At 35.8% G+C, this 25,503-nt stretch overlaps 2 protein-coding genes across 3 annotated transcripts in view; one reads left to right on the top strand and one right to left on the bottom strand.

The window, feature by feature from the left end:
• The window catches only part of LOC136026586 (uncharacterized), a 91,697-nt gene that overhangs the window by 371 nt on the left and 65,823 nt on the right, over positions 1-25,503 (bottom strand). The gene's annotated exons all lie outside the window — the stretch shown is intronic.
• Positions 9,350-13,160, top strand: LOC136026584 (uncharacterized). The gene is made up of 2 exons (XM_065703292.1): positions 9,350-9,400; positions 10,981-13,160. The coding sequence occupies exon 2, from the start codon at positions 10,992-10,994 to the stop codon at positions 13,143-13,145; it is 2,154 nt and encodes a 717-aa protein (XP_065559364.1). The 5' UTR covers positions 9,350-9,400; positions 10,981-10,991; the 3' UTR covers positions 13,146-13,160.

The raw sequence follows: 25,503 nt of genomic DNA, 5'->3' as shown, positions 1-25,503 counted from the left end.
GGGTATGGAAATCGGACGGTAAAATCTTGAAATAAGGCATAATGGCACGAGTACTTGAACAACCTTATAATTTTCGATCAATGACATTTTGACCCTATTCCAGGCGCCAAATGAGGTGTGAAGCAGGGGGAATCACATATTCTGAATTTTTTAAAGGACCTTTTGGGCTTCTCAATAAAAAAAAAAAAAAAAATAGGATTATCCCCCTACCCAATCAGATTTTCAAAAACACATTTTGTCTTTATTTTAAAAGAGAAAAAAATCCCCTCCTCACATTTTTGTGAACGAAATCACCTAAACGTATTTAGCCTATATTAAAACTGCTATTTTTTAATAGAATCAAAGTATCGCGTTTTTTGTGGCTTGTCAACTTTTGTCATTTTAAAAGGACGCTACGGATCGCAATTTTTCTTCCTGAAAACCCAATTTCTAAGCTTTAACAAATATCATATAACAGAAAAGAAGCAAAAAGTTTAGATTCTATTGTTAAAGTTTTCTTTTCTATAGGCGAGGGAAACTCTTTATTTTCTTATCATGGTTGGAAGGGTCTAACAATCTCTAGATGAGGAAGATGTTTATAACTTGCTTTTTTTATGGCTCGTTATTTGTTTAAGCACAAGGAACACGTTCAAGTGGGTGTCAGTATAAATATGTCAATTCACCTGGCATCAATCAATCGTCCTAAATTGTTAATGTCATTTTTGAGCATTAATCCTTATCTATCTTTGAAAAAGATATACTTGGAAAAGTATAAGTTCTACGACTATTTTAACTATATGACTGTCTACCTTAGTTCTACTGGCCCTAAGAATGACGCATGGATGGATAATAGATAGACATATCTATCTATTAACAAATGAACTAACATCATTTTTATACAATCCTAACAAGGGGGGTTAATGCCAGAATTGCCTCTCACTCAATTGGACTATCTGTCTTGGCTTTTTCTACAATTATTCCGTATGTGAAAGAGGTTGCCCCTCCTCAACACCCCGATCTTTACGCTAAAGTTTGACTCGTTGTCACAACTTTAATTTTTAAAACAATAAGAAAACTTTAACGTAAAGAGCGAGGCGTTGAGGAGGAGTCAACCCCTTTCATATACGGAACAATTTCTGTTCGTTTTAAGTTTTAATGTCGCCACTTACTTGCAGTTAAAAAAAACTTTTTTTTCTTATTTAATTTCTGAACGTTTTTGAATTAATGTATGTTTTGATTTTGGCTCACCGTACATGAATAATTAAATCAAAATTTGCGCATTAATTTTTTTTGCTAAATGGCTTTCCCATAGTTTTGATCGGACTATATTGATCAAAAAAAGGGAGGGGGGAGGCCTAGTTGCCCTCCAATTTTTGGTTATTCTAAAATACAACTAGATTTTTTTAATTTTTTTACGAATTTTTTTGTTAGTAATGTACAAACGTACCTTACGAATTAACTTACGTAACGAATTTTTATATTAGTGGATTTTTATTACGCATATAAGGAGTTTCTTCCCCTCGTCATTACGTCACTCTTTACACTAGAGCTTGAATTTTGTCCCAAATCTTTAGGAATGACACCTGAATCACAAAGGCCGAAGAATAAATAGTTGAAATTACTAAAAATACTTTAGCGTAAAGAGCAAAAATATTGTGGAGGAGACGAAGCCCCTTATATATGTAATATTTTATGTTCGTTTTTAAGTTTTAATGCTGCACATTAATTACAGTTGACAAAAATTATTTATTTTCTCATTGTTTTTTTTTCAAGTGATGCTTTTAAATCCTGCACCCCCTTCATGGAAATTCTCTTCCCTCGTGATAAATTTCTCCGTGGAGATCCTCCCACGTAACCCCCTCTCTCCGACCCAACCCCACTCCAACACAAATGAGGGCGCAAGAAAAAATCTTGAGGGTTCAGGGCCCTCGGTTCCTTGGATCCGTCACTGACCTTAGGGAATTACTTTATAGAAATGTACTTTTATAATTGAGTTAGGGTCTGCAGACAAAAATTGGAGCTAATCGACTTTTCTTTTAAACATCTCATACAGTTAATATGTGATCACATACTCATAATTAACTGTAATTGTCTGTAAGCCCAGATGGAACTGTGCCTTGAAATTTTCTATCTTCTGTCTCTGGCTACGTCCCTGACAACTTCTAGAGAATTTGCAATTTTCTTATAATGAGCATATGTTTTTATTTTAGAAAAGAATGCGTTATTTTATATGGTACAAGCAGACGATAATTATTAATTTAAATTTTTAAACCGATTTAAACATTGCCAAAGACTTATTCTTCATTTTTGGTGTAATTGTTGCAATAACTATTTCAAAGTACTTAATTAATCCGTTTCCTTCCGTTAAAAAAGCCCCGAGTTATGCAACTCTGTTCACTTCGCCCAAAATATATACAGGTCAAATTTAATTATCTGACTTTTAAGATATTGATAAAGCACGATCATAGGGGGTCAGAATCGTCAATTCAGGGTAAATTGGGGGGGGGGGGAGGGACACAACCAAATTTTTCAAAACCTAGGGGATGGGCCAAGAATGTATTAAGGGAAGGGGTTACGGAGTTTGAGCCAACATCCCCCTCACCCCGAACTGTTTGTCCGACTCGTCAAAACGTAATATAGATGTATAAAACACAGTTTTGACGCCTTTTTAAAAGTTTTTTTTTGTAAAACAAATCACCCAACCCTCTGCCCTGAACAAAAACCCTGGATACGGCCCCAGGATAGGAATTTTTTGTTCTTTTACTTCTTTCAATGAACGTACGAAAATCTATTTTAATTAAAAAACCGTAAACAGGTATTTCTTAAAACCTAGGGAGATCAGGGGCGAATGCTACCACCCATGACATTCCCCTTTCGATTTACGCCTCTGAAGGAGATCTCTGATTCCAACGACCCCCTTTTATGATCCGTTGTGATTTAATGGTTCTAAATAGAAAAAGGGAATGCTTAAATTGATGGCGGGACCATGCAAAATAAAAACATTGCGCACATATAACTTATGAACTTAATTCAAAGTGGAAGTGGCATATTTCTATATAGTTTTCATATTATTAAAACTTCTTACTTTGAAAAAAATCCCTCTCCCCCTACTTCCAACAGAATAGTTCCAGTGTGTGACTAAGACAAATAGTGGTGGTCCTGGCCTGTCTTGAGCCTAGTACAAATCTTGATTCCCCCTCCCTTGTCTTCCAAACCTTTTCAGGTCAAATTTTAACAAAATTATCATTTATTAATTAAGTTTCCGCCTCTATTTTAATTAAACAAAAAAAAGATCAACTGAAAGTAAGGAGCGTCATTAAAACTTAAAACGAACAGAAATTACTCCGTATATGAAAGGGGATGTTCCCTCCTAAACGCCCCAACCTTAACACTAAAATTTACCCTTTCTCATAACTTTACTTTTTAAAACAATAAAAAAAACTTCAGCGTAAAGAGCGAGGCGTTGAGGAGGTGACAACCCCTTTTATATACGGAATAATTTCTGTTTGTTTTAAGTTTTAATGTCGCTCCTTACTTGCAGTTAAAAAAAACTCTTTTATTTAGTTTCTGAACGTTTTGAATGAATGCATGTTTTTTTAGCTCTCCGCACATGAATAATTAAAATGAAATTTACATATAATTTTTTTTTGTGGCTAAATGGCTTTCTCATACTTTTGATCAGACGATTTTGATAAAAAAAGGGGTGGGATAGGAGGCCTTTTTGCCCTCCAATTTTTCGGTTACTTAAAAAGGCAACTAAAACTTTTAATTTTTTTACGAACGTTTTTATCAGTAATAAATATACGTAACTTACTAATTAACTTACGTAAGGAGCTTCTATAGACGGAAATTTTTATTACGTATATGAGAGGGTTCGCCCCCTTGTCAATACCTTGCTCTTTACACTAAAGCTTAAATTTTATCCCAATTCTTTAAGAATGACCCCTGAATCATAAAGGTCGTAGAATAAATAGTGGAAATTAAAAAAAACGTAATAATTTCTGTTCGTTTTAAGTTTTAATGCTGCTCCTTACATCCAGTTAAAAATACTTTTTCATATTTATTTTTCCTTTTTTTAGAATGCTAGAAAATCCTGCGCCCCCTTCATGGAGTTTCTCTTCCCCCATGATAAATTATCCATGAAAAGATCATCCCACGTAACCCCCTCTCCTCGACACTCCTACCCCCAATCATACAAAATCACCCTGAAAACGTCTGTACACTTCCCAATAACCATTTCTATATCTAAACAATGATCAAAGTTTGTGACTTGCAGCCCCTACCCCGGGGACTGTGGGGCAGTAAGTCATCCCGAAAGACACGGTTATTAGGTATTTCGACTATGATAAACATAATGGCTACCTCAAAATCTTGATGTGGTGGCTTTGGGGAAAAATGAGCGTGGGAGGGGGTCTAGGTGCCCTCCATTTTTTTGTCACTTAAAAAGAGCACTAGAACTTTTAATTTCCGTTAGAATAAGCCCTTTCACGATATTCTAGGACCACTAGGTCAATACAATCACCCCTGGGAAAAAAACATAAACACGCACCAGTGATCGATCTTCTGGCAAAATATACAAAATTCCACATTTTTGTATTAAGGCGTTTGAAACTTCCACAGTGGGGTTCTCTAATACGCTGAATGTGATGGTGTGATTTTGTCAAGATGGTATAACGTTTAAGGGGCGTTTTTCCCTATTTTCCAAAATAAGGCAAATTTTCTCAGGCTCGTAACTTTTGATGGGTAAGACTAAATTTAATAAAACTTATATATTTAAAATCAGCATAAAAATTAGATTCGTTTTATGTATCTATTGGTATAAAAAATCCCGATTTTTAGAGTTTTGGTTACTATTGAGCCGGGTTGCTCCTTACTACAGTTCGTCACCACTGTTTGATAAAAATAAAATTTCCGAATGATTAGAGCCGTTAAATTATTTATTAGAATATTTACGCCCCTCAAGGCTAGTAACCAGGAAACTAGTTATGATGCCCGAAAAGCAATTTTTGGAACACTTCAAACAAAACAACTTCAATATATCCGTAATTAAAGGTTAGGAAATGCAAAGAATATTTTTCATTTAATAGTTTCCGGATAAAGTTTAGTCATGAGGCATGAATGTAATTTTGATTTGACTTCATTGGGCGTTGTCAACTTCCTAGTATATCGTATATATCGAGGCTTTATAACTGTATTAATGAAAAAAAATATCTTAAGGTCAAATTGAGCTTTTTGAATCTAGAAATAAATTAGATTGTTAGAATGACCACACCCTGAAATGAGCATGAATAAACAGAGGCAGTTAGAGGGGAGGAACAGTGGGAGCACTTGCCCCGGGCGCAATCATCTAAACAATAAAGTAGAGGACGTAGTTAATAAATGAAAATAAATAATAAATTATTAATTAATTAATTAAATAAATCATTTATTGATTAATAAATAAAAACAATTTTGCTAATGAAAAAAATTGTTGATATTTGGACTAAGAATTTTGTCGGAGCCAGAGGAAGCTCAAGATTTTTCCCCGGTTGCAAGATAGGCTAGAACCATAACTATGAACATAGGATCTATCATCAATCTGTCTATCTGTAATGTTGAAATAAAAATATATTTTAATCTTTTTCGAGGAATATACTTTGAATCCAAAACAAGGTATTTCAGAACTCCCCAGTATATCAAAATCTTAAACATAATATTGGTTTTACAACATTTCTGTTTTAAAATATTATAAAGTGTTTTAAATTACTTCTAACTGTGCATAAATTCGTGCTTAGTATCAGCATAACACACTTAATTTTTGATCTATTACCAATTTATAAAGCCAAACAGGGAAAGAACTCTTAGTCATTTAATTTCTAAAAAAATAATTCTGCCATGATTAACATCTTGAGCAGTATTGGCGGGGCCTTATACAAAGGATGGGCATCAGGTTTGAGCCCACCACCCCTTCCAAAAAATGTTTCCCATTAGTATAAAAGTAGCAAAAGTATGACTAAAAACTATTTGTTGCATTTTGCTATGTTTTTGGTAACCTACCCCTTGACAAAAATTCCTGGATAGAGCCTTGGTTATTGGTAAGGAAAACCTTGAAGTAGAGGATGTAACTAAGAAGCATCTATGGGCGTCTTCCTAAAAATCACTTTGAACCTCGTTAAAAGTTGTACCCATGATTTTATAAACATTTAATGCGGCAGCAATGGGTGTTCCCTACCCTCCTTCCGCTCTCCTCACCACCCTCCTTCCGACGAGCAATCTCGACTTTAAGCACCTTTTGTCAGGATGATGTGGCAAATAAGTCAAAACGTGGTACAATCAGATCATCTGCAACAAGAGGCGCCGTTCAATAAGTACTTAAAGAACAACTTTGTAAGATTGGACCTCCTTTTGGAATATCTACCTGGAGAGGTTATCCGTAAAAAATTGTCTAGTGACTCTTTCAAGGAAAGTTTAAAAGAAACAATTCTAACGGGAAAATAACGGGCATAGTGAATATTGGTTATGTCTTTTAGCGAAATGCAGAAATACGCACGTTCTTCGTATGGAAGAGAGCCGCCTTCCTCGAACAACCTATGAATAGAAGCCAGACGGTAGAAGAAAGAGAGGCCGCCCCAAAAATACATTGAGACGAACACATGACCGAGATCTGAGGACGGCCGGCACCTCACTAATACCTGAATGGGAAGACGTCATCCAGGGCTTCCACTTCTAGGGAGATTACCCTGTTTTAGGGGAAAATCACTTCTTTTAGGGACACTTATTTTGAATCTAGGGATTTAGGGAAATCTGGGGTAAAGTAAGGGTTTTTAGGGATCTTCAGGGAGAATTCGAATTTTTCAAACGAAGGCTGACAAATTCTTATAGATTGGAGATTATGGTCAGTCTTCTTGAAAAAACTTATGTCGCAACACTGGCTTATATTACAAAGATCAGCGCAAAATTTAAAAAAAAAAGCTAAAGCGTGGAATGACATTCATTAGGAAGGGACGACTTTAATCCCTTGGATTTTTATTCATTAGGTATTTAGTAATTTAGTTTAGGTAGCTTAGTATTTAGTTTATTTTTAGCAAAGGACCCTCCGAACTTTATATGACCATGCTTTCTATAAACACCATATATTCCTTCAGAGCATAACTTACAACCCCTACCCTGGGGGCTGGAGGGCTATTATTAGATGCATTTTGGAACAATACGACGCGTCACTTTGAATCTTAAAAAGGGCACTAGAGCTTAAGATTACCAATGAGCCCCCTCCGAACCTTATATGACCACGCTTTCTACAAAAACCTTATATTCTCCTAGGGCATAGCTTACAACCCTTGCCCCGAGGGATGGGGGGATTTGTCATGCTCAAATATATAGTTTCCAGAACTTTCAACTACGTTGAACAAAATGGCTATCTCAAAATCCTGATTAGAAGTGTTTTAGGAAATGATAGGCATGGTGGGGAGGGGAGGCATTTGTTCTCCGATCACTTTCGACTAATAAAAAAGGCATTAGTCCTCTCAATTTCCAATCGAATGAGCCCTTTTTGAAGTTTCTACGACAACATTTTCTATAGAAAATCTTATATGCCCCTAAAGCATAACTTACAACCCTTGTCCTGAAGGATGGGGGAGGGGGGTTGTCATACCCAAAGACATAATTTCCGGAACTATCAACTAAGTTGATCAAAATGGCTATCTCAAAATTTTGATTGGATGTTTGACTTTTCGTCCCAATTCTTTAAGAACGACAAACGAAACACAGAGGCCGTTTAACTGGAGCAAGAAGCTTTTTTTGAAGCACTAAAAGACTTTAGCGTAACGAGTAAAAGGGTTGAGGGAGGGGAAGTCTCTTTTTTGTATGGAATAGCTTGTATTCGTTTTAAGTTTCAATGTTACTTCTTAATTTCAGCTGAAATAAAAGTTAATATAATAAAGAGTCAAAATATCCTGCAGATGTACCTTTAGACACCGTTTGATTAGTGATTGACGCTGTACAAAAGGTGAGGGCCCATAACCATGCAGATTATCCATATAAAACAGAGGCTTTATAGATACACATAACACAAAGGTACAGAAGTCTAATCTTAGTGAAAGGAAAATGAAATAAGAATAGTGAATTAGTATTACTGAGAGGCAAAAGTAAGACCCTTTTTACCACACCCATTAAGAATCGTCCTACCCGCAGTTCATAAATAATTGCATGTTGCATCTGATTTTGTCTGTTCTTACTTACGACCAATCGAAGATTATCACATGGAAGTGCTTTATGCTACTAGATGTTGATCGTTAAAAGATATAAATTAATATTTCACCCTGGGAGGGTCTATCAACCCCTAGAAAAAAAAACATTTCGCCAATACCAGAGTGTAACATTTCTATTGTGATTCGAGGTTGTTTGAAATTACATGTGCGGGACCATGAAGGAAATCCCCTAATCCAAATTTACTTAAATTTTGGCTATGGCAACAATGTTCAACATTATTTTTTCATTCATTTCTAGTTTAATAGAGTTTTTCCTTCACTTGTAGAGGAGAATATATTTAGGAAAAATTACCGGAAAATCATACTAAACACGACGAACAAGGGTAATATTAATTTTATACTTTTAATTCAGTTTCATCAAAATATCTGGTACAGAGGATTATACTTAAAAGGAATGAATACTACAAAGAGAACTGGTTTCTTTATAATAAATTAGATGGTCAGGTAGCAGCTGTGTGCATGTTGAGACTCTTCAATTTTTATTTTAAAATGTCTATTACATGTATTTATATGTTTAAAATCCCTTTGAGGCTGAATTGTTACATATTATAATGTGATAAACATTTTATGAACAATAAGAATATTTCATAGACTTTTTAAAATATATTTTTAAGTTATTACTTTGTTCGTACATTGTTTTAAATTTAGAAGACTTTTGAACAAAAATTGTAATATAAATTTTGCAATAATCGTGTTGGTGAGGAAGCAGCCCCTTTCATATACAAACATAATTTTTGAAAAGCTGACAAGCCTGGTTGATGGTAACTCTGATGTCAGGAGTCAGCTAAAATGCAATCGTCAATAAGTGTCTTTTCTTATCAAACAGCTCGTGTTAACCAACTGTAGTAAGGACAGGTTTACACTTCTAGGGAGATTACCCTATTTTAGGTGAAAATCACTTCTTTTAGGGTCACTTATTTTGTATCTTGGGATTTAGGGAAATCTGGGGTAAAGTAGGGGTTTTTAGGGATCTTCAGGGAGAATTCGAATTTTTCAAACGAAGGCTGACAAATTCTTATAGATTGGAGATTATGGTCAGTCTTCTTGAAAATACTTATGTTGCAACACTGGCTTATATTACAAAGATCAGCGCGAAATTTAAAAAAAAAGCTAAAGCGTGGAATAACATTCATTAGGAAGGGACGACTTTAATCCCTTGGATTTTCATTCATTAGGTATTTAGTAATTTAGTTTAGGTAGCCTAGTATTTAGTTTATTTTTAAGCAATGCCTTTGATTGGGTGTAAACTGCCCAACATAAAGCGTATTGGTTAGGCAGCAATTGTAGAATAGGAGCATGCGGACTATGCACTTAGCATTAGGGATTCTTTCAATCTGCTGGTGACCTCTTTTTCCCGTGGTCATCTATCTGCAAATCCACAGAGGACTATCTAAATAAAGCACCAGCTGCCATAGCCGGGAGCCTGGGCAGCACCAGCTGCCCATGGAGGTGACCTTAGGTCGATGGGTGAAAGGTCAGAAACTATAATTTTTCAATTCTAAAATTTTCTTTCAGTTTTATACATTCCCTTCTATGATTGTACAGTCCATGACATCTGACCTCTTTAGGAGTAAAAAAGAAAAAGCAATTCTGCTACTTAAAAAATGAATATTTAAATTGATTTTGTAACTATATCAATTTTAAACAGGTCAGAAGGGCTTAAATTTAATTATGAAGTAAGAAAATATGATTTGAACCATGAAAGAACAGTTTTTGACTTGATAATTGGCAGGCATTGATGTTTCATCCTGACACAAAATGGCACTCTCCATTGCTTAGTTAAGAAAAACAAGGCCCCAGCTACAATCTGAGCATAGAAGAAAGTATACAAGACATTTACGGAAGTTGAAAGACTTATTTCTACCAAGTACGGTCCTGAAAGACACTGACCTAAGGTCATCCTCCTATACAACATGTGCAGACTGTGGCTTCTGTGTCAAAATTTAGGGATAGAAGCTGGTGTTGGTGCAAACTGTGGCTTTTTTGCAGAAAAGTTGCAATCCATACTGTCTATAAAGGACTCTGCATTCTGTTAAAACTAGCTGTGAGTACCCTTATTTTTAATCTAATGATTCACACAATAATATTTAGTCTAGTCTTTTGTTCATGTCCACTTGCCTGCCACTTGCCATTTGGAATAATGTAAAATCTACTGTTTTGCCTTGGACTGCAGCAATATGAAAGTAGCAAATTAAAGTATTTTGTTAAGTTAGGTTTACAGAGAAACTTCTTTTTTGTTGTTTTTGCTTGGGTTGGTCCCTGCTAGGTTAGAAGACATCAAAGCAAAGATCTTCTAGTGAAGAAGTGGGTCACAAATTTCTTTTTCCATATAAAGTGGTGTTCCAAATCTGAAGATACTTTACTTTGATACTTACTTTATTAATAAAGACAATTTAACTCTTTACTATTTACATCTACTGCACTAATGAAAAAACCTACGTTTTTGCTGGCGTGCAGTAGTAAAGGTTAACCATTTTCTAAACCAACCAACAAACAACATAGTAAATAATTAATTATCATTTATCAAGCTAGGCATACTTCGTTTTGATTTTTGCAAAAAAGTGCAATACAACTATTGCAAATTTTTGGTCCATCCGTACTCCATACTGCAAACTTAAATTATACATGGGGTAATTTAAGTTAATTGAGGATATGCCCATGAGCATAGTTTAGCATGATCTAATTATTGTGTACCCTTTTACAAGTAATTATAGAAATAGACTAGTTTTGATCGCTAATAAAACACTTTTTCTAGAGATCATTGACATGCAAAGTTCATCTGAAAGCCAGTGTACAGACTCAGAGGAAGATAGTCTTAGAATTGGATCTAGTCCCGAAAGACGACTGGATGACGAAGATGTTGATGTTCCTGGAGTTCACCTCCTGGTGCTCCTCCAAAAAAAGCAGGGTTCAGGGCAGAATTCCCAAAAGAAAATATACGAGCAAAATTTTGTTGAAAAGTGGATAGAGAAAAATTGGATAGAGAAAAGAGTGTCAAAAAAGTCAAAGAAAAAGACTTCTGTACCATACTGTAAGTTCTGTTTGAAGTATGTGTATTGTGGGAAATCAGAGTTGACGAAGTATGCCCTGACCAAGCAGCATATAAAAGCAAACAGTGAAATCGAGACGAAGTCTGGCAGCATTGAAAAACTTCTGACTGTAGGCAGTCATTCCAAAGAAATTGAACAGCGGATCTGCATATTTTTGGCAGAATATAATCTGCCATTACGTCTTGCAGGCAGCTTGATTCCTCTCCTCAGAAAATTATTTCCCAAAGACCAGGCCCTGGCAGGGGTCACATTGGGTAAACAGAAAGCTACAAATATTTTGCGACAGAATTTTTCGTTGGTGCTACAGAAGCAGTTAGTCGAGTTGCTCAAAACCACTTTTGTCTCTGTGATAATTGACGAAACCACTGATAGTACTATTGATAAACAGCTAGTTATCATGGTTTTATTTTTTAGCGAGAAAGATCTAAAACTTCATGTCGAAGCATTGGATATGGTTAAGTGTAATGATGGATCGGCTGAGGGCCTGACTAACCGCATCAAGCAAGTCATTGAGGAAAACTCGATTCCCTGGCAAAATATTGTTGGATTTTGTGCAGATACAACTAACGTCATGTTTGGAGCCAACAGATCCGCTTCAACCCTTATGAAAGCCATGGTGCCACACATCTTGAATGTAAAATGCTCATGCCATCTTATTCACTTATGCTCGTCATATGCATGCTTGTCACTTCCCAAGACATTCGAAGACTTGGCGCGAAATATCTATGCCCACTTTTTCAGAAGCGCTTCCAGGCGAGAGAAGTTCACCGAATTTCAGAAAATCTTCCGATACGAAGCACACCGAATTCTTGCTCCGGGACAGATCCGTTGGTTATCCCTTCAGGCCTGTGTGAAGAGGCTTATTGAGCAACGGGTTGCTATTATTCAGTATTTCGTAGAAACAACGTTTGAAGACCCAACTGCAACAAATGACCTTATCTTGTCGACATTACAAAGCAAGTTGACAAAGCCATACCTTGAATTCATGGACTGCTCTCTTGGCCTCTCCAACGAATTCAATACAGTTTTTCAATCCGAACTCCCACTTCTTCACTCTCTGAAGCTTAGTGTAAGCAAACTTGTGAATGATGTTGCGTCTAACTTCATGCAACTGGACTATATTCGCAGTGTTGGTTCGTTTACTGAACTGGATCCTTACCTTTCAAGTAAGTACCTGGCTTTAAACCAGACATATGTGGAAATAGCTGCAACCGATTCCATGCAAGAACTCGAGGATGCTCAAGAGCCAAGTGATAACATTGATCTCTTTTACCAGTCGTGTCGAAACTACTATATAGTCCTGATCAAGCAGATCAAAGACCGGTTCAAGTTTGAAGACGAAATTTATGACATTTTGGCTTTAGTTGAACCAAGGAATGCAAGAAATTTGAACCCAAGATCTCTAAGGCCACTATTTGTGAGGTTTCCTGTTCTAACAGAAAAGTGTTCCCTCCAGAAAACGGACGTAGAATGGAGGTCACAGGCAATGACTGATGTCACTGAGCTTCATTTGGGAGATTCCCAAGTTGAAGACCTGTCAGTTGAACAATACTGGAAGAAAATACTTGGTCTGAAGACTCGCAGTGGCAAAATCAAGTACCCGGAACTGCGGAAGTGCATTTCACTGATATTCTCGTTACCTTTTAGCAATGTTCCAGCTGAACGTTTGTTCAGCCTTCTAAAATTGATCAAAACAGACATGAGAAATAGTCTCGAAAATGTCACCCTAGATTCACTGATCCGAGTCAATTACTGGTTGAAAAATGAAGATAAAACTTCATCAACTGTCAGTATACCGAAAGCTGTCGCTGGCTTCAAGACGAAGGCAAACGCTACGTACCATGAAGTGCTGGAGATGACACTTGTTTGAACTTTTTTATGTATTCTCGTTAGTGTAAAGATATTATCATTATCTGAAGTAAAAAGATCTCAGTTTGAACTTTTGTATTTATTCTCGTTAGAGTAAAGATATTATCATTATCTGAAATGAAAGGATCCCATGTAAATTATGTAGAAATCTAGACCAAAATATCCTTTTTTCTAGGGAGAAAAAGAGGGAGAAAACAGACCTAAACACGAGGACTTTTAGGGAAAATTGGTATGAATATAGGGAAAATTGAAATCGAAAAGTGGAAGTACTGACGTCATCGCTGCAGCACTAATTCGAGACGAATGGAGAGGCTTTGTCGACGCCCTATGCGCCACCAATGGCTCTGGAGGAACTAAGGTCTAAGGTAAGGTCTTTTAGCGGCGTGGTGCCAAGAAAGTTTTACAAAATGAGAAATTTCAATTGCCAGGACTAGAGTGATGCAATCAATCAGTTATCGTCAGTGCAAACAGTCTGTCACATTAGGTAGATATATAGTTCCTTTTAAGTAGAAATTAAATCATGATTAGTATGATAATACCATGGCTAATTTGCAAATGGCGATACAATAAACCTAACTGCGGAAAAATTGAAGTTGGAAAGTGAAGAATAATACCTTTGCATTCCTTGATGGGGCTATTCATTCCCATCAGACCCTTCAAGCTTATTATTATGAAACTATGATCCTAATCTATGGTTTATACTGTATGCATTCTGTTTTACTTGACTTATTTGGCGATCAGTTTGTCTTTTATTGTATTAAATAAAAAAAACAAGTTTTTTCAACTGAAAGTAAGGAGTGACATCAAAACTTAAAACGCACAGAAATTACTTCGTATATGAAAGAGGCTGCTTCCTCATCAACGCCCCGCTCTTTACGCTAAAGTTTGACTCTTTCTCTCAATTCTTCTTTCTAAAACAGTAAAAAACTTTAGCGTAAAGAGCGGGGCGTTGATGAGGAAGCAGCCTCTTTCATATACGAAGTAATTTCTGTGCGTTTTAAGTTTTGATGTCACTCCTTACTTTCAGTTGAAAAAACTAGTTTTTTTTATTTAATTTCTGAACGTTTTTGAATCAATGCATGTTTTGATTTTGGCTCTCCGCAGAGGAATGATCAAAACGAAATTTGCATATTTTTTTTTTGGCTCAATGGCTTTCTCATAATTTTGATCGAATGATTTTGAGAAAAAAAGAGCGGGGGACGAAGCCTAGTTGTCCCCCGATTTTTTGGTTAATTAAAAAGGCAACTAGAACTTTTAATTTTTTACGAATCTTTTTATTGGTAAAAGATTTACGTAACTTATAAATTAGCTTACGTAAAGAACTTTTGTATTCTCATGTTTTTATTACATATATGAGGGGATTCGCCCCATCGTCAGTACCTCGCTCTTTACACTAAAGCTTAAATTTTATCCCAATTCATTAAGAATGACCCCCTGAATCACAAAAGCCGTAGAATAAGTAGTTGAAATTACCGAAAATACTTTAGCGTAAAGAGCGAGGTATTAGAAGGAGGTGAGCCCCTCATATGGGTAATAATTTCTGTTTGTTTTAAGTTTTATTGCTGTTCCTTACTTCCAGCTGAAAAAGCTTTTTCACTTTTATTTTTTAATTGTTTTTTTTAAATAATGCTAGTAAATCCTGCTCTCCCTTCATGGAAATTTTCTTCTCCCATTACAAATTCTCGAAGGAAAGTTCCCCCAGCATATCCCCCTCTTCTCAACCCCTCCCCCAAACCAAAAAAATCCTCCTGAAAACGCCTGTATACTTCCCAATAACCATTACTATATGTAAGCACAGGTCAAAGTTTGTAACTTGTTGCCCCTCCCACGGGGACTGTGGGGGAGTAAGTCGTCCCCAAAGACATAGTTATAAGGTTTTTCGACTACGCTGAATAAAATGGCTATCTCAGAATTTTGATCCGTTGACTTTGGGAAAATAATTAGCGTGGGAGGGGGCCTAGGTGCCCTCCAATTTTTTTGGTCACTTAAAAAGGGCACTAGAACTTTTCATTTCCGTTAGAATGAGCCCTCTTGCAACATTCTAGGACAACTGGGTCGATACGATCACCCCTGGGAAAAAAAAACAAAAAAAAAACAAAAAAACAAAAAAACAAATAAACACGCATCCGTGATCTGCCTTCTGGCAAAAAATGCAAAATTCCACATTTTTGTAGATAGGAGCTCGAAACTTCTACAGTAGGGTTCTCTGATACGCTGAATCTGATGGTGTGATTTTCGTTAAGATTCTATGACTTTTAGGGGGCGTTTCCCCCTATTTTCTAAAATAACGCAAATTTTCTCAGGCTCGTAACTTTTGATGGGTAAGACTAAACTTGATGAAACTTATATATTTAAAACCAGCATTAAAATGCGATTCTTTTGATGTAGCTATTGGTATCAAAATTCCATTTTTTAGAGTTTTGGTTACTATTGAGCCGGGTCGCTCCTTACTACAGTTCGTTACCACGAACTGTTTGATTGCATTAAGTGTTACTTTAAGTGTTACTTTTTTGCTATCGTTTACTTTAGTCCTGTTTTTATTAAGAAAGCCTTATTCGAGTTAATTCCTCACTTTCAACTTTTAATCAAAGAAACTATGAGCAACTTACCTAGCTTACACCCCTTGTCTCGTGGGGAGGAATTAGCCTCGTAAGCATAGTTATTTGGCCTTCGGATTATTTTGAACAAAATAAATATCTCAAAATTTTGATCGGATGCACTTGGAGAAAATAGGATGGGGCTGGTTGCCTTTGATCACTTTCTAATCTTAAAAAAGGAACTAGAACGTTAAATTTCCAATCAAATGAGCCCCCTCCAAAGTTAATGCAACCACCCTCTCTACAAAACCTTATGTGATAACAATGAGGAACTTGCATAAGTTACAGTCCTTTCCCTGGAAGCTGTGGGCAATTTTTCAACCCCTGAGTTATAATTATAAGGCTTTTGAACTATTTTGAACTAAACGGCTTTTTCAAAATTTTGCTCTGATGGATTTGGGGGGAAAGAGGGTTGGGAGAGGGATGGTAACCCGACGACCACTCCCAGCTCTCAAAAAGGGGATTAAAACTTTTTCCAATCAAATGAACCCTATGCAATGTTTATGCGACAACCCATTCCATAAAACCTATTTATGTTAACAATATACAACTAGCATAGTTTACAGCCCTTACACCAAAGGCTGGGGGGCATCAAACCCAGAATCATAGTAATTTGACATTTGGACCATTTTGAACAAAATGGTTATCTCAAAATTGAACAGTCAAGTATCTAATTGTCTAGAAATATTGGGTGTGTTAACCCCCCCCCCACCAGTCTTGTGGAATTTGTCCAATATGCTTTAAAACTAAATGTTGCTTTAAAACTAAACCAAAAGGCACTGTGTGTATGCTGGCCGCTAATAAGACATCTCAGCAATATCCCTAGAACGACTTAGAGTATTGAGCTGTAACTTTCAAGACTGCTACCGTAACTACCTCTGCCCTTACAAATTAACTAAATCAAAAGATTGTAAGTGTATCCAGGATGTCAAAGAGCATAGATAGAATTTTCTGAGAATGGTAAGTTTTGTTTTTCAGGTCAACTTGAGGAGGTATAAAATTAAATTAAACAATGCTATTTATGTCAAGATTTTCAAAAGGGGCGTATGTTGTTGAAAACTGTTGAAAAGTGTCTCCAACGTCCAAATAGCAAGCCAAATTGTGGATCCTTTTAGAAAAAAAAAGCCGAAAAAATATAAAATATTATTTTCTTTTTCCATCAAAAGGACTGTTAATTAAATGAACAGAAATCTATTTGAAAAACTTCTTCAACAAAATCGGTTTTTCAAAGAAACGTAAAGATCTCCATTAAGAGCAGAAAAAAAGTCAAACGATCTTCCTGGCGTAAAACTACCACAAATCACCATAGATTAATAAATGAAACTCGTCGCCCCTTACATTACAGTTCGTTACTACGAACTTTTCGATATTGGGGGGAAACGGGCGCAGAGTATTAACATTAGACAAAATTGATAAACTACTTGGAAACAGCTCAAGTTTAGCTGTTATTCATATGGATGAAATAGTTCGTGGCAACGAACTGTAAAAAGGAGCGACCTCTGTACTAACCTAAACTCTAAAAATCGGAATTATGACACCAACAGATACATGGAAAGAATTGAATTCTATGCTGATCTTAAATATATAAATTTCATCAAGTTTAGCCTTACCCATTAAAAGTTACGAGCCTGAGAAAAACTGTCTTATTTCCAGGCAATTGCAAAACACCCTCTAAGAGTCATAGCATCTTAATGAAAATCCCACCATCAGATTCACCATATCAGGGAACCCTACTGTAGAGGTTTCAAGCTCGTATCTGCAAAAATGTGGAGATCACGGATGCGTGTTTATTTGTTTATTTGTTTGTTTTTTTCCCCGGGGGTTACCGAATCGACCAAAAGGTTCTAGAATGTCACGAGAGGGCTCATTCTAACGACAATTAAATGTTCCAGTGCCCTTTTAAGCGAATAAAAAATGGAAGGCAACTAGGCCCCCTCCGACGCTCTTTTTTTCCCATAGTCACTGGACCAAATTTTGAGATAGCCAGATTGCTCAGCATAGTCAAAAAACCTAATAACTAAATATTTGAGGACAACTAAATACCCCACACTCCCTGGCAGAAGGGCTGCAAGTTATGGCCTTTGTCCATTGTTTACATATAGTATTGGTTATTGGGAAGCACACAGACCTTTTCGCGGGGGATTTATTATGGTGGGGATGGGGGGTTTAGGTGGAAAGATGTTTTCATGGATGAATTCATCCTGCTGGAAGGGAATTTCCACGAAGGAGGTGATGGATTTTCCAGCCCTATTTAAAAAAAAACAGTGAGAAATTGAATTAAAAAAAAGTAAGGAGAAAAATTAAAACTTAAAACGAACATAAATTATTACATATATGAGGGGGTTCGTCCCTTCCTCAGTAACTCGCTCTTTATGCTAAAATATTTTTAGTAATTTAAAAAGAGCGATTTATTCTAATTTAATGGTCTTTGTGATTCAGGAGTCATTTTTAAGGAATTGGATTAAAATTCGAACTTTAGTGTAAAGAACGAGGTATTCAAGTGGGGGCGAACCCCTTCATATACGTAATAAAAATATACGAATATAGAAGCTCGTTATGTAAGTTAATTCGTAAGTTACGCATATTTATTACTAATAAAAATATTCATAAATAAAATTATAAGTCGTAGTGGCCATTTTAAGTAGAAAAAATGGAGGGCAGCCATCCCCCCTCCCCCGCCCCTTTTTCTCAAAATAGTCCGGTCAAAACTTGAGAAAGCCATTAAGCCAAAAAAGTAAAATTAATATGCAAATTTGTTTTAATTATTCATATACGGTGAGCCAAAATAAAAAGTGCATTAATTCAGAAGCATTCAGAGATTAAATTAAAAAAAAACAATTTATTTTTTAACTTAAAGTCTGAAACGATATTAAAACCTGAAACGAACAGAAATTATGCCGTATATGACAGGGGCTGTCCCTTCCTTAACAACCCGCTCCTGACGCTACAGTTTGACTCTTTCTCACAACTCTACATTTTAAAACAATAAAAAACTTAATCAAAAAGAGTGGGGCGTTGGGGTGGGCCCCAGCCCCTTTCATATACGGAATAATTTTCTGTTATTTATAATGTCGCTCCTTACTTTCAGTTAAAAAAAAACTTGTTTTTTTTCTTTTTATTTAATCAAGAGAAGAGACTTTAACCTGGACTGCAACTGTCTTATCTACTGAAGTGTTCAAGAGGTATTTGGACACAAAGTAAGGTGATATAACCATGCTAATACTTCTGGAAAACACCAGAGTCAATTAATGTCAATGCCATTCAGGGATCGCAAATCTGGTTACGCTACTCTTCACTACTATTAGGGTTTTTTTTATTAATAACAAAATTATTATGATTTTAAAAAGAAGAGAGTTGCTTCTATAGAGTATTATATAGAGTTGCTTCTATAGAGTATAGAGTATTATATTTTTTATAAAAAAATAGTCAATGAGACACAGCTCAATATCAAAAACAGGTAACTAAGTATTAGGCACCAGATATTAAAGGTAAGCTTTTAACACTTCATGATAATCTGTAAGTACGAGCCCCTGAAAAACATTTGCCATACCACGCGGCGTTGGCAGAAGGGAGTAGGAGGCATGAGGCTTGAAACCACGTCGAAAATGCTAATTGCTCCACAATATACGGGTACTTCTTATTCAAATTATCAAGAAAAAATACTGTTGCTCCTCCTCCCCCCGAAAAAAATCTTTTGGACGCGCCTGGCTATACCAATCACTTAATCTAATGTTTTTCTTCAGATTGAGGGCTCATATGGACAATATAGTTATATCTTTCGTTTTCTTTATGTTTTTCTTTTTAATCTTATGAGCCCTACTTCAACTTACCAAAACATATTAAGTTATCGTTATAAAAAAGAAGGAAAAAAAGAAAAAAAAGTACTAACTAAACACTCTTTTTTAACGTATCATCATCCGTATGGACCCAGTTATTTTTGTGTTTAGATACTATAACGTAAATTTAGGCGAATATATTTTATTTTACTTGTTTCATTTTCTATTTTATTTTATTTCAAATTTATTTATCTTATTCAACAAATATGTGTCTACGTTCTACTATGTCAACCATCTTATTTAAATTTATTTATTACATTTAGATTTAATTTTAATTACTAAAAACATTTGTATTTAATCTGTGTGATGATGTGCCTGTATTACTTCACTTTTGAGGTTTCTCAGTTAAGCAGAACTCTTACGGGGCAATTAAAAAAAAAAAAAAAAAAAAAAAATAACCCGTTCCATATAGCATTTGCCATGGAAAAGTTATTAAGATAGTCTACATAGATGGATACTAGCATATGTTTAGTTATAAAATACGATCTTTCATGGTATCTAGAAGCACAAAATATCCCAGCTGAGTCTTTTCATCTGTGAAAGGAAGCTTAAAATTATGAATTCCCCCATACATTCTTCCGAAACAAGACCGTATCCAGGAGAGGTGGATAGGGACTTTGAACCCCCTCGAAATTTTTGTCCGACCCGGGAAAATGTAGCAAAAATGCATATAAACAAATGTTTAATGCGTCTTTAAAAGGTTTTTTCTTTCCCCCTGAAATAATACCCTCCTAAAAAAAATCTTGATTATGGCCCTGGGAACAACTGCAAACATTTTTAATGGGAAAGTGAAGCTTGAAGAAAAATATTTTATCAGACAATTGTGATGTTTTTCTAGTTCTTGCCAAAATTTCACTTTTTGAATGTTTTGGTTCTTCAAGGGAAATTCCCCCTTTTCTCTGGGTGCCTTTACTGGAATAAGGAGTATCTATGAAAACTTTCTTCAGTATTGCTAAAGTTTGTAACTTAAACTTGATTTTGTAGGTTTTTAAGCAAAGTTATCAGATATAACATAGTGCAACCCTATAATCTCAAATATGTATTTAAGTTTCGTTAGAAAGGGGTTTCCTGTATAGTGTGGGTAACTTACTCTCCCCCCCCACTCCTCTAGATTTAGAGTATGCCTTTTCTTTTGATATTTTCATCAAAATGACTTCTTTAGAAATTAGTTTTTTTATGTAAAAAAATTGCCCCCCTAGCCTCTCTGGATTTTGAAAAATACTTTTTCTTTTAGTAGTTTCATCAAAAATATTTTTTTTTGGAATTCTCATTTAAAAATGGATACAATCAACGGAACTGCCTTCCCTAAATTTTGAAAAATGCATTTTTACATCCATTCCCTATTCGGCTGCATAAGATATATATTAAATTGGCAAAATTTCTAAAAATTCTTCCCGTTCACGTTATCAATTTGCAAACTTTAGAACCTGGTTTCATAATGACTTGCTATAAAATTTGAATCAGGTTTAAGCAGCTTCCAGATGCCAAACTTCAACTGAAAAGGAGAAGAATTCATTTTATGACTTCTATTCTTAAAAAGGCCAAAGAACTATCCAGTTATCATACATTGGCTTGAAAACTACGTCTTTTGTCCTTTATAAATTAATTGAGTCGCTGAGGATTGCTGAAGGGGGGATTTATTACTGTTCTTCGCCGTGCTCACGGTTTGGTTTCAAGAAAGGTACAACCGAGTTGCAACTTCATAGTTTAGTATTAATTAAATGTAGGGTACTTAAATTTCAGGATCCGAGGATTTTTTTTTAAATCCCAGTTTTCAGGTATTAATAGACCTACAACGGTCTGGGGGGGATGTCTTTATTTGGATATCGTCGGAATTCTTACACTTACTGATCACTATGTGCGTGGAGTTTTCGTTTCCGGTCCCAAAGCCGTTCCAGGAGGGCAACCATTGGAATTTCCCCAGGTGCCGTGGCTTGGGGGGAGGGGTAACACGACTGGGAAATTACCCACTTTCATTCAAGTTATCATTTTGATTTGGCTTTTTATGCCTACATTTAATTCAGGAGGGGGGATGCTGTAATTAGATTTCCCCCTGGTGACACTGACCCTAGGAACGGCTCTGCACATTACAAACTGCTTTTAGCTTACAATCGAAATCTTAAGCATGTAGCAGTACAGTTCTTTAAAAGTGTATGTCCAACTTAATGTAGACGCTAGAAACACACTATAGAGACTTTTATTCTTTTATTAAATAAAAAAAAAAGTTTCTTTAACTGAAAGTAAAAACGAACAGAAATTACTCCGTATATGAAAGGCGCTGTTCCCTCCTCAACGCCCCGCTCTTTACGCTAAAGTTTGGCCCTTTCTCTCAACTCTATTTTTTAAAACAGCATAAAACTTTAGCGTAAAGAGCGGGGCGTTTAGGAGGGAACAGCGCCTTTCATATACGGGGTAATTTCTGTTCGTTTTGAGCTTTAATATCGCCTCTTACTTTCAGTTAAAAAAAAAAACTTGTTTTCTTTTTACCTAATTTCTGAACGATTTTGAATTAATGCATGTTTTGATTTTGGCTCTCCGCACATGAATAATTAAAACGAAATTTGCATATTAATTTTTTTTTTGGCTCAATGGCTTTCTCATAGTTTTGATTGGACGATTTTGAGAAAAAAAGGAGTGCGGGAGTAGGCCTAGTTACCCTCCAATTATTTGGTTATTTAAAAGGCAACTAGAACTTCTAATTTTTTAAGAACATTTTTATTAGCAAAAATATACGTAACTTACGAATTAACTTACGTAACGAACTTCTATATTCGTATGTTTTTATTACGTATATGAGGGTGTTCACCCTCTCGTCAATACCTTGCTCTTTACATTAAAGCTTAAATTTTGTCCCAATTCCTTAAGAATGACCCCTGAATACCAAAGGCCGTAGAATAAATAGTTTAAATAATAATCAAACTACTTTAGCGTGAAGAGCAAGGTATTAGGAGGAGGTGAACCCCTTAAATGCGTAATAGTTTCTGTTCGTTTTAAGTTTTAATGCTGCTCCTTACTTTCAGATGAAAAACTTTTTCATATTTGTTTTTACATTATTTTTTCAAAAAATGCTTAAAAATCCTGCACCCCCTTCATGGAAATTTTCTTCCCCCATGGAAAGTTCCCCCCGCACAACCCCCTCCCCTCCCAATCAAAAAATCCCCCTGAAAGCGTCTGTACCTTTCTCAATAACCATTACTATATGTAAACACTAGTCAAAGTTTATAACTTTTAGCCCCTCCCACGAGGAGTGTGGGGGAGTAAGTCGCCCCCAAAGTCATAGTTATTAGGTTTTTCGACAATGCTAAATAAAATAATTATCTCAGAATTTTGATCCGGTGACTTCGGGAAAAAAGTGTACGTGGGGGGGCCCTAGGTGCCCTCCAATTTTTTGGTCACTTAAAAAGGGCGCTAGAACTTTTATTTTCCGTTAGAATGAGCCCTTTTGCGACATTCTAGGACCAATGGGTCGATACGATCACCCCTGGGAATAACAAAAACAAAAAACAAACAAATAAACACGCATCCGTGATCTGTCTTGTGGCAAAAAATACAAAATTCCACATTTTTGTAGATAAGAGCTGGAAACTGCTACTGCAAGGTTTTCTGATACGCAGAATCTGATGGTGTGATTTTCGTTAAGATTGTATGACTTTTAAGGGGTGTTTCCCCCTATTTCCTAAAATCAGGCAAATCTTCAGAGGCTCGTAACTTTTGATGAGTAATTCTAAACTTGATGAAACTTGTATATTTAAAATCAGCATTAAAGTTTGATTCTTTTGATGTAACTATTGTTAGAAAAATTTCGTTTTTTAGTTTCGATTACTATTGAGCCGGGTGGCTCCTTACTACTATTAAATAAAAAAAACGAGTTTTTTTAACTGAAAGTAAGGAGCGACATTAAAACTTAAAACGCACAGAAATTACTTCGTATATGAAAGAGGCTGCTTCCTCATCAACGCCCCGCTCTTTACGCTAAAGTTTGACTCTTTCTCTGAATTCTTCTTTTTAAAACAGTAAAAAACTTTAGCGTAAAGAGCGGGGCGTTGATGAGGAAGCAGCCTCTTTCATATACGAAGTAATTTCTGTGCGTTTTAAGTTTTAATGTCGCTCCTTACTTTCAGTTAAAAAAACTCGTTTTTTTTATTTAATTTCTGAACGTTTTTGAATCAATGCATGTTTTGATTTTGGCTCTCCGCAGAGGAATAATCAAAACGAAATTTGCATATTTTTTTTGGGGGGGGGCTAAATGGCTTTCTCATAATTTTGATCGAATGACTTTGAGAAAAAAAGAGCGGGGGCGAAGCCTAGTTGCCCTCCGATTTTTTGGTTAATTAAAAAGGCAACTAGAACTTTTAATTTTTTACGAATCTTTTTATTGGTAAAAGATTTACGTAACTTATAAATTAGCTTACGTAAAGAACTTTTGTATTCTCATGTTTTTATTACATATATGAGGGGATTCGCCCCATCGTCAGTACCTCGCTCTTTACACTAAAGCTTAAATTTTATCCCAATTCGTTAAGAATGACCCCTGAATCACAAAAGCCGTAGAATAAATAGTTGAAATTACTAAAAATACTTTAGCGTAAAGAGCTAGGTATCATAAGGAGGTGAGCCCCTTATATGGGTAATAATTTCTGTTTGTTTTAAGTTTTATTGCTGTTCCTTACTTCCAGCTGAAAAAGCTTTTTCACATTTATTTTTTAATTTTTTTTAAAAAAATGCTAGTAAATCCTGCTCTCCCTTCATGGAAGTTTTCTTTTCCCATGACAAATTCTCGATGGAAAGTTCCCCCAGCATATCCCCCTCTTCTCAACCCCTCCCCCCAACCAAAAAAATCCTCCTGAAAACGCCTGTATACTTCCCAATAACCATTACTATATGTAAGCACAGGTCAAAGTTTGTAACTTGTTGCCCCTCCCACGGGGACTGTGGGGGAGTAAGTCGTCCCCAAAGACATAGTTATAAGGTTTTTCGACTACGCTGAATAAAATGGCTATCTCAGAATTTTGATCCGTTGACTTTGGGAAAATAATTAGCGTGGGAAGGGGCCTAGGTGCCCTCCAATTTTTTTGGTCACTTAAAAAGGGCACTAGAACTTTTCATTTCCGTTAGAATGAGCCCTCTTGCAACATTCTAGGACAACTGGGTCGATACGATCACCCCTGGGGAAAAAAACAAAAAAAAAACAAAAAAACAAAAAAACAAATAAACACGCATCCGTGATCTGCCTTCTGGCAAAAAATGCAAAATTCCACATTTTTGTAGATAGGAGCTCGAAACTTCTACAATAGGGTTCTCTGATACGCTGAATCTGATGGTGTGATTTTCGTTAAGATTCTATGACTTTTAGGGGGTGTTTCCCCCTATTTTCTAAAATAACGCAAATTTTCTCAGGCTCGTAACTTTTGATGGGTAAGACTAAACTTGATGAAACTTATATATTTAAAACCAGCATTAAAATGCGATTCTTTTGACATAGCTATTGGTATCAAAATTCCATTTTTTAGAGTTTTGGTTACTATTGAGCCGGGTCGCTCCTTACTACAGTTCGTTACCACGAACTGTTTGACAGTTCGTTTCCACGAACTGTTAGATTCTTAATAGGTTGGTTAGATTAGGTTGTTATTACGCGCTAGGCGGGATTAGGCTGTTGTTTCGATTACATCGCCAAACTTGAAACTTTTGCAAATCAAAACCCAAAAGAAATTGAAGAACAAATGAAACCCAAAACGGGAATATAAACAAACGATCATAGCAAACAAACATACAACATGTACTCATATAAATGATTAAATAAATCTTAAAATGAGTAAACTTACATTGAATATGAAAATCATGCTTAAAAGGAACAAAAATCATTACAAACAAGAGTTTGGCTATTGCCCCCTTCCCTAACTGTAAAAGTCTAAAGCCTAATACCTCA

This window comes from Artemia franciscana, chromosome 4, assembly GCF_032884065.1.
Source record: "Artemia franciscana chromosome 4, ASM3288406v1, whole genome shotgun sequence".
NCBI lineage: Eukaryota > Metazoa > Arthropoda > Branchiopoda > Anostraca > Artemiidae > Artemia > Artemia franciscana.
The sequence above is the reverse complement of the archived record's forward strand: the minus strand, read 5'-3'. Positions and strand labels throughout refer to the sequence as shown.